The 10,895-nt window shown below is 39.5% G+C and overlaps 2 protein-coding genes across 2 annotated transcripts in view; one reads left to right on the top strand and one right to left on the bottom strand.

The window, feature by feature from the left end:
- The window catches only part of LOC111870831 (nose resistant to fluoxetine protein 6), a 42,314-nt gene extending 38,469 nt beyond the window's left edge, over window positions 1–3,845 (top strand). Inside the window, exons 12-13 of the mRNA XM_023863406.2 lie at window positions 1,385–1,493; window positions 2,825–3,845. Of these exons, the coding sequence (XP_023719174.1) occupies window positions 1,385–1,493; window positions 2,825–3,009 (294 nt within the window). The 3' untranslated portion in view covers window positions 3,010–3,845. The remainder of the gene's footprint in view (window positions 1–1,384; window positions 1,494–2,824) is intronic.
- The window catches only part of LOC111870833 (glucosamine-6-phosphate isomerase), a 119,019-nt gene that overhangs the window by 84,240 nt on the left and 23,884 nt on the right, over window positions 1–10,895 (bottom strand). The gene's annotated exons all lie outside the window — the stretch shown is intronic.

A 10,895-nucleotide genomic window follows, 5' to 3' on the forward strand; every position in this document is an offset into this window, starting at 1 on the left:
TTAATATAATTAATATTACTGTATCCAATTTTATAAATACTGCAGTTCAATGGTGTATATATGTTAGCCATGTATTTGCCTGATGATGGTTATTAATAGCCGAAACATGTAGCAGCGCCAAAACCAGGCACTGACCTTGATATAGTTGTGTTGTGACGGTCTTAATAAAGAAGTTATATATTTTAACACAGCAGCATGCATGAAATGAAAACCGATAAACTTGTCCCATTGCTTTACAAGTGCGTCGAAACCCGCAGCATAGAAGAATTTTGGCTGTTGTCACAGACACTTTCGCACCTCTGTTTCGACCCCTTAGTCATTAGCGAAACATTTACGACTAATGTGCAACCGCTTTAACTGACAAACACATCCCACCGTTAGCAGGAAACATTTCTTTACGACTTTCCTTGGAAGCGAGTTCTTTTGCCCACAAGAGATGTACAACAGAGCACTGTTCTTCGGTAGCATTCCCTCAAGCACGGTCGCCATTTTGACTATCGAAACCATTATCTGAACATGCGCATGCGCGTATGCTACCTAGATTCTCATGAAGCTGGACTATGCTGCTACCTAGTGACACACCTAGAAAGTATATTACATGAATTATAGCAGTTTTGCTTCCATTTGTGACCTATTTACTGACTTTCCCTCGTGTTCGGGAAGCTCAGGTTAGAGAGGAACGAAACAAATTCCATCTACAAGCAAAATACAAACTGAAGATGCAGACTGAAGATGAGACACAAGGAGAGATTTAAGATTCGTGAGGCGCCATCGGAGTCAGATCTGAGTCATCAGGTAGGAATAACTGAGATTGGGAGGAACACATTTACCTGAAGAAGGCGGTGTATCGCTGTAAAATGTTGGTAACCAACTACCAGTCTGCACGATGTCATAACCCAAATGACAAGTGTGAATTTTAACGGTAGTAAATTGGTCTGATTCTCAGTCTCATCAACAATTTATATGAATTTAGTGTGGGGTTCTTATAGCGATGAATATCTGGAGCACTGCTTTCTGGGATGATATTGTGTAGTCCTGTAGGAATTCAATGGCGTTTCGAAGGAATGTACTGCCTCCAACTTCAGAGTAGAAGATGCTAAGAAAGCAATGAGGAAGAAACAAACAGCAAGCAGGATTTAGCTCAGTGGATAAGCAAATGAACGCCTTCACTTTTGCAGGAATGGACACAAGAAAAATTCCTGGTGGTTAAGGGCGGTTGGCCGGCGCGTAAGCCTGACAAACTCACCGCCATCTGTGAGCCGATTATCTAGAAAACGTGAGAGCATCGACATCTCACAACCTTATGGGTCTCCACGGCCTGTTACAGGGATAGCTTTAGCTTTTTAATATTTGTTGTGACGCCACTAAATTTTCTGTGTTTCAGTTTCCAGCTTTCCTCTCTGACGTCATAATTTCGCTGATACTGGCCGCCATTCTCTCTTTAGGCTTTGAAGCTCCGGCAATAAATCTTGAGAAGAATCTTCTGGGAAGAGGTAAATTGCATATTTGAAGTAGGCCACGCCCTCTTCATTTCACAGCCGCTTCAATACATAGCGTATTATAATTGTACTGTTTGACGCTATGATTATCTCAGACCCAAAGTGTAAGCAAGAAACATTCTCTGCTTTTCATAATTGCCTTCTTCCTTTTCCTTCTACTCTCTGATGTTTTCTTCTTATCTTTATACACCCTCTTCTTCTCCCCTTCTTCGTCTAATCGTCCTATTATTATCCTCCGCATCCTGCTTTTCGGTCATTGTCCTGACCGGCACGACACATTGTTCAGCATGTGAACTACTAACAGCGTCGTTAAGGCCCGTAGGGTTGTGAGACATCGAGGCTCCCACATTTTCTCTAGACAGTCGGCTCACAGATAGCGATAAGGTTGTCAGCCTTACGCGCCGGCCACCCTTTACTCCCATGAATATTCCTTGTACTCATTTCTCTTAGGGTCTTAGTCGACTCCAGGGCCATAGTTCGGCTGGGAGAATTAGGTTAATTGAAAAAAATCCAATGACTTCACTGGGATTCGAACCCGCGGCTCTCCGCCTTGTAGCATAGTGCCTCAGCCAACTACACTATCGCGTGCCCTACAAAGTTTTGCATATATGGACCAATTTTGGCATGATGCTAGAGGACCTCCTTGGGGATACTATAAATATTTGACTTCTTTCAGAAATATCTGGACACCTACAGAAACCAGTTGTCGGCTTATTGTTCGGGACTTGTTAGTTCCAGCGTAAGAAGGATTCTGAGTCCTATAGATGATAGAGTGGGAGTGGCCCTATTATACAAGTCGGAATTGTGCGGGTTCGTTTCCCAATGAGGCCATTAGATTTTCAAACGATATAATACTTCCAGCCGCACAATGGCCCTCGCGCCGACTCAGCCTCTAACAGAAACGAATACCAGGGCCCCGGCGCTTAAGGCTGACAACCTCACCGTCATCTCTTAGCCGACAGTTAGCCTCGACGTCTCACAGCCCTATACATAGCTTTACCTACAGCTTAGGAATACAGAGATCCCTTGCTTGTTCCACACGCCTCTCTTAGAGATTTTGAGGTAACGTTTTCAAATTTAAACATAAACGGAAATGTTTTAAAATTTGCGAAAGAGACGATGATTTACATTGAAATGGATCACTTCGTTGATTTACAAAGCTACTGTCTTATTAAGTTTGTGACACTGCGTAAGTGTACGCTTGAATTTCGGGAACTTATATTATATACATTTCTTAAATGGCTATTTCCCTTCAGGGGATAATTATTACTACAGCTCTTTTACGAAACATCCGGTTGAAATATTTATTCTGTTTATTTTTACAGGCAGGAAGACCAAACAAGATAACACTGAAGAAGGGTCCCCACAAAAACAAGAAGGAAGTGACAAGGGAGACACAAATAAACTGGTGGAAGAGCCAGTCGCTTTAGGGGAAGGAATTCACAACATTACTGAAGTGGTTGTGAAGGACACGCGGGAAGATAGGATGGGACATCCAATTAAGGAATAGGAAGTAAGAGAAGGGGCACGGAAGAGACGCAACGGAATGCGATACGTGACGAGGACCATGAAGACGGAAGCAGTGTGTTCCTTCGAAATTTCAACTAGACTTCATGGCATAACATCCCATGTAAGACAATATACGTCAAGGCATGTGAGGTTTTATGAACTTCTGGCATGTAATACCACGTGTCCTAGTACATATTTACTTCCGAGTCATTGGTAAATATATTAGTAGGCTACATGGCGTCAGATCCCGGAAGATTGCAATTTTCACAGTCCCCGCTCTGAGAACCTCAGATCTTATAAGATATGAGAAGTTTTCATATTCTTACGATGTTGAATGAAAATTCAATAATTGAACACTTTTAGCTACTTTTACGTTTTATATTTTTCCCTTTTGAATTTTCTTCACTTCCTACAGAAATGGTACAACCACCGCTTGGTTAATTAACTTTTAAAAACGTACATTTTAAGTTATGACTCTAATGTGACTTAAGTATTATTGCATCCCAATGTCTAGACAGACGCAGTGAAGAAGGTGCACTGCTGCCTGCAACTCAACATTAATTTTCCTCTCTATACTCAGTATACAGAATGTCCATGGCTTAACTGTGAGCTTTTGGGATCATTTCGAGCTGAAAAGTAGAAATAAACATGGGTCCGATCTACAACGGGTTGCCACGAAAATTAGATGTATGGAGATACCCAGTTCGAATCTTGACTGCAATAAATCTATAGTGACTAAGAGAATAAATATCCCTAAATATTTTCATGGAAAATAGGTTGTCTTAGGTTCTTCCAGGGAAAATAATTATGACCATGTCCTGATGCAGATCAGTACCTAACCCTTCCAGCTTCTGTTTAATTACAATTCAATTAAATTCTTTATTATTTATGCATCGAGTCAAGTGCCGCAAGGCCAATTACATCCGGAGATAGGGGCTAGCTGTATGTATTGGACCTAACTGAGTAGGTTATACTTGAGGACGGGGACAGAATCCAGACTCCGAAACATTGTTTTTTGAAAAATAAACAGGACCTTTATTTTAAAAAATAGACAAGAAGATGGATAATGTAAAAAAAAAAAATAATACTTGTAGCAATATACCATTGTCACAAACTTTTAGATCCTATCTACATTTTTTATATTACTGTAACAGATGCACCACATTAAAGGAAATTTCTTTCGATAGGACAGCTCAGAACAGTCACTGACACAACAGGTAAGTCCCCCTTAAGACGCCTATGGTTTCTCCGATAGTCAAGAAACAAACTGGGGGGGGGGCAAATGAATTTAGAGAATTTTTGTGAGGAAATTCCTGAAAAGCAGCCACTTTGAAAACAGAGGAGTTGCGAGGATACTACTGAATTGGATTTTAAGGAAACTGATACAGGAAGGGTGAACTGGACTGAACTACATTGATTATGGCCAAAAGTGGCCTCTGGTATTCCCGGTACTGTATTTTTCTGACCTATTACTACGACAAGACATTTACATACATCCTGCTGGATTATTGGGTGTCCTTCATAATTTTTATTTACTGTCATCCATCATTAAACTACAGCATAATTAAATAAATGTTCATAAAGGGAAGCTTTACTTTCCACCACCCAACCAAGGAATGGTTACCAGTATGTCATGCATATTGGAACCAAGAGCTGATTATCCTACAGTCCATTCGCGGAGACGAGACAGCGTAAACAAAGCAAGCCCCGCGTCGCCACAGCTGACAGCAAGGAGTGGACAAAGCGCGCAGTTACTCAGTCTACTCACTGCATTCAGACGCACGTTAACCTGCATTCAGACTGAAGAGTGAACTTTGGACGCCCCTGCAATGGTACACCCATCACGTGATCCCTGCATGATTTCATTCAAAGAGCGAAGGAGATACCGCATGCATTTGTTTACGAGGACCCTCTTGTCTCCGCGAATGGACTATAAGCACATACAGCTACCAGTGTCCACTCACTCATGGAGCTGAGCCCTTCTTGAGAAGCCCCCAATTCTGCAGCTACTCAATAAATTCCATGCATTTTCTGGAACCCAAAAGTACATTGCCGTGTTCACAAGAGCCCTCCGCTGTGCTCTATCCTGAGCCATGTCAGCCCAATCCATACGACCTCATCATATCCCTTTTAATATTTTCCACCCACCTATGTTTCTACGTTTTGGTCTTCCGTGTGGTCTCTTTCCTTTGGCTCTGCAACCAACATTCTATATGCATTCCTTTTCTCCCCTATTCGTGCTACATATCTTGCCCATTTCATTCTCCTTGACTTGATCATTCTAATTATACTTGAAGAAGAGTAGAAGTTATGAAGTTCCTCATTATGCATTTTTCTCCAACCTCCTGTCACTTCATCTCTCTTCGGTCCAAATATTCTCCTCAACACCGTCCTCAAACACCCTCAGTATATGTTCCTCCCTTAATGTCACAGACCAAGCTTCACACCCATACAGAACCACAGGCAAAATTATAGTTTTGAATATTCTGGTTTTTATGTCTTTGGACAGCAGACGAGAAGACAAAATGTTCTGGTCTGAATGGTAGCAAGCATTACTCGAGTTCAATTTCCTCTTAATTCCTGAATCTGGTTTGGATTTGTTACTGTTGTTCCTAAATATCCGAATTGTGCCACATTTTCAAAACATGTGTACCCTATCTTTATATCATGATTTTGCTCTGTATTTTGGTGATGAGACAGCAACATATACTTAGTTTTCTCTGTGTTTACTTCTAGACCAACCTCATTACTAGCGTCAATTGAAGTTTGTGTGTTTTTCTCTATGGTATCTATATTATCACCCAGGAGATTCACATCATCAGCATAGACCAACAGCTGATGTGTCCCATTTAATTTCAGTCCCACCCCATTTTCGTGGACCTTCCTAACGATACATTTTATAGCAAAGTTGAAAAGGAGAGGCGGTAAAGCATCTCCTTGTTTTAGACCATTCTGGGTAGGGAGGGTGTCAGACAAATGTTTACCTATATAGATTTTACTACACGTTCATTTAAACACATTTTAATCAACCTAATTAGTTTCATGGGTATCCCAAACTCTATTAGAATGTTGTACAATACTTATCTCCTAACTGAATCTGAGGCCTTCTTGAAGCCTACGAATAGCTGAGGTACTGTCCCATTGTAGTCCCACTCCTTCTCCAGTACCTGAAGAATGCAAAAGACCTGGTCCGTAGTTGATCTGTTCTGTCATAACCCACACTGATGATCCCTCAATAATTTCATCTATATATGGGCTTAAACTTGAGAGAAAAATTTAGGGTAAAATTTTGTATAAAGTTTGTATCAGTGATACCCCCTGATAATTAGCACAGTCAGTTTTATCACCCTTCTTGTGAACTTGTACGAGTACAATAACAGACTCCTTCCACTCATCAGGCAATTTTTCCTTATGACAAATAGAATTAATTAGCTTACATATCTTAGAACAGCCGTGTCAAACATGCGGCCTGCGGCCTCACCACCCCAAGTATTTCCAAGAATCCCTTTTGGAGGCGTAGTAAGAATGCAAGGAGGGTGGCAACAGGCAGACAAGTGCAAAGTATTTCTACCTTCAAAACTAGCTTGCAGCCCCCAGCTATTGTCTAATGGGCTGCTAGCAAACTTTCACTTTTATGACTACTGAAACAAGATACACCTTCCTACTAGTGCGGTAGTCTCTTGTACATTGTCATTCAGTTCATTTGCACACAGCGACAGGTGCTGATGTTACACTGTGATGAACGTATAAAGGTTATAATTAAACATTAAATTATCAACTACGAGTTTTCTTGTATATTACAGTAACTTTTAAAGGGCAATGTTGCTTTCAAAAAATTCAAGTAGCAAAAGAAGAACTATTGAAAGTGAGCGCCGTGTTTTTCAAGGAAAATGGGAAATCGCTTATTTCTGTTGTGAAATAGAAGGTAAAATTACATGTTTGATTTGTGGCAAAATATAAGAGTTCCACTTTAGGTAATTATATTGAAATTATTCCTAAATAAAAAATATATTTAATTTCCTTGTATCAAAATCTAATGTATATTTCTATTTTGAAGTGCGGCCCTGGACTATTATTTATAGGGCTGAGGTGGCCCTCTGTACAAGTTGAGTTTGACATGCCTGTCTTAGAACATAATATTTCACCTCATACTTGAACCAGTTCTGCCAGAATTTGATCACTACCTGCAAAATTTATAACTTTTCAACTTTACAATAACAAATTCAGCTTTCAATGGTCTAGAATCAGGTTCTAACGGCTGAGCTGTATGCATTTTTCTATATGATTAACGCCACTGACCCATGTACATTCGATAACTGAGAGAAGTAGTTCTTTCACCTATTCAAAATGTTGTAGGAATCTGCAAGCAGATCACCATTCTCAATCTTCACTAAGTTATTTCCAGGTAGGTAACTCCTTTTTAAGGTCATTTATTCCTCTACACAGGTCCCTAATGTTCTTGTTCTTACTGTTCATGGCAAGGTCATCAATTCTGTCTTTCAGATACTCCCTCTTTTTGTTCCTGAAATGCCTGCTGGTTTCATGTCTTATATTGTTCAGATTATCCCCATTTATGTCTCCTGGACCTGCAACCACTTCAGTTTGGCTTCTTTCCTTTGGGCTAATAATCTTGAGCATCCTTCATGGAACCATGGCTTATGTTTCATCAATTAATAATATCCTATACTCCCTCTGGCTTAAATTTTTGATATTCTCTCTAATTCTTTCCCTAGCTCTATTAATATCCACCTCAGTGTCTAAGTTTTTCAAAGCTACCAATCTATTTGAGATCTAAACACGATACTGCTCCTTACCCTCTACCTTGTTTAATCTCTTGAGATTGAAACTCACAAATGAATTGTGTTAGTTTGTTTACTCACTGGCAGTTTCTCACTAACCTTTGCCACCTCCAGACAGTGGTCAGTCTCAAAATTTGCTGCCCTGATCTGACATCAAAATACATGAGGAGAGTCTCCTGTCTACCAAAATATGGTTGATTTGGTTGTATGTTTCCATCAGTAGCTGTCCAAGTAAATTTATGAATGATATAATATGGGAATATTGTACTTCTGACATTACCCAAATTCAATCTCATCTACCTCAATACTGGCGTTAATTTGAGCTTCTGTGTTCTTTCTTGATGGCATTTATGTTATGTCTCAATAGATTTACACCATCAGGATAGATCGGAGCTCATATATCCCACTTAGTTACAGTTCTACCTTGTTTCTTTGGACTTTCGTAACGGCATATCCTAAAGAAAAATTGTAAACAATAGTAATAAACATCTCCATGTTTCAGGCCATTTTGAATGTACCAACCAAATTTAACTTATATGGATTTTATTATACAAATAGTTTCCATTTAAACATATTTCAATCTGCTTGCCTACAACTAGTTTCATGGTTACCCCAGACTTAATAAAAATATTGTACAATACTTCCATCATAAGTGAATCACAAGGTTTCTTGAAGTCTATGAATATTTGTTGCTCTGTCTAATTGTACTCCCATTTTCTTTCCAGTGTCTGACAAATGTAAAAGATCTGATCAGTAGTTAATCTGTTACATCAAAACCCACAATGATGATCCTCAAAAATATCACTTATATATGGACTTAAATTTGAGACAAGCATATTGGATAACATTTTGTATGACGTTGATAGCAGTGATAAGCATCAGTGATTACTCATTTTGCAGTCAGTTTTATCAACCTATTGGGAAACTTGTTTATAAATACTCATTCAACTACTCAATAAATTTTTATTCCAAATAAAAGTATTGAGTTTATGATCTCAGAATGTAATATTTAACTTCATGCTTGAATTAGTTCTCCCAGAGTTTGAACAATATCTCGTAATTTACCCTTTTCAACTTTACTTACTTACTTACTTACTTTGTCGTGGAGCTGAGCCCTTCTGGAGGAGCCGCCAATTTTGCAGCTAGGAAAGAATTTCCCAGCCTTTTATGGAAACCGAAGGTTCATTACCGTGTTCATAAGAGCCCCCCACTCGTCCCTATCCTGAGCCAGATCAATCCAATCCATACTATCCCATCCTGTCTCTCTAAGATCCATTTTAATATTGTTCACCAACCTACGCCTTGGTCTTCCCTTTTCAACTTCACACTAACTATTTCAACCTCAAAAGGATTAGACTCAGATACTAATGGTTCAGTTCTAAGTATTTCTATCAGCCTAATAACTCTGATCCTATATACTGTGACGCCTTCCCTTACGTCAACCGCCGCGACAACCGCTACAATCGGAACGGACACTTACACGGCAACGAATTCGTGGAAATTGGGGAGTTCCCGCAGCAACAAATCGTAACAACGGATGAGACGAAACACGTTAGCGGTGTATTCTATAAGAAGCGTTCCCGTAACAATGGACTGTCTGAACAGCGGTAACGGAACCGTGAGGAATGGTGTCTAGTATCCGGTCATCATAACGCCTACATAAGCAGAGCCAGAGACGACACAGAAGAGAATAGCCGCTGCCAGAGACAATTGAGATCCAACCACGGGCAACCATAGTTGAGACGTCGCATTGGAGTACTGGGCCAAAGTCAAGTGACATTGCAAACGATAATAATTGTAAGGTGTGTAAGTGTGAGTGTCCAATAAAGATTCGCTAAGTCCGAGACCCAAGTGAAGTTATTTGTCGCGTGACGTACCCAACATGTGGCAATATATTCAGCAACTGGAAGAAGAAATTCTTCTACGTATTCAAAAATTGTGGGAATCTGCAGGCAGTTACTTCCAGGTTGGCAACCCCTCTTAAATTTGATTATTCCTCTATACAGGCCTCTAATGTTCTTGCGCTTACATACTGTTGCAAGCTCATTTTTATCTTTCAGACATTTCCTCTTCTTTCCAGATGCCTGCTGGCTTTGTGCTTTATAATGTTCAGATTATCCCCATTTCATTTGGCTCCGATGCAATTTGTCCTGTTTCCTTTGGTATAACATTACTGAACACAACTCACTGAACAATGGCTTATGCTACTCAAGTTCTTGATAAACTAGAACTTCTTTCACTGAAAATTTTGATACTCCCTCCAGTAGCTTCCCAGGCTCTATTAATATCCACACCATCTTCTAAGTTTTATAAAGCTGCAAACCTGCTCGACGTCTTTACATGACAATATTTTCCACCATATTCTTCATTTAATTTCTTGAGGTTGAATCACTCCACATCACATTTTTGCATTTCTGGGTTTGTTTTCTGCCAGCCTGTCTCTAACACTGGCAAAAACCGGATTGTGACTGGTGCCACAGTCCTCTCCACTGAAAGGTAAACATTAGGTAAACATGAATAACGTCTCCTTTATTTAAAAATATGGTCGATCATTTTGCGTGTTTTCCATAAGGAGATGAATTTCCAAGTGAATTTATGAAAGCTGAGATTTCGAAACCTTGTATTTTTTGACAATTAGAATTTTGAATGCAGGAAAGTTTGCTATTCCATTATCATTACTAATTTCGTGAGACTTCTCAGTTCAAATCCTTGTTTTGAAAATCTCTTACCTAATAAATTTGGCATTGAAATATCTTAACAAAATTTTCATATTGTATTTAGTGAATATATCGAATACATATTCTAGTTCCTATAAGAAACTGTCCTTTATATTGTCATGTATTTGGGAGTATGACATATCCCATATTTATTTTCTTTCGCTTAGGTATTTTCAAACTATCCAAGGGAACGTCCCGAGTCTGAGGTCTTTTGCAACATTTCGTAACAAGTATTTTTCCTTTATGGCGAATGGTTAATTCCATGACCAATTCCAAATTGGAGGATCATCCCTTGTCGGCTGCCCTCTACTGCTTATCCATTACATCCACAAATGCCTTCCATGTCTGGAGGTCATCAGTAACTTGAGCAC

The sequence above is a fragment of the Cryptotermes secundus genome, unplaced genomic scaffold (genome assembly GCF_002891405.2).
Source record: "Cryptotermes secundus unplaced genomic scaffold, Csec_1.0 scaffold632, whole genome shotgun sequence".
Lineage (NCBI taxonomy): Eukaryota > Metazoa > Arthropoda > Insecta > Blattodea > Kalotermitidae > Cryptotermes > Cryptotermes secundus.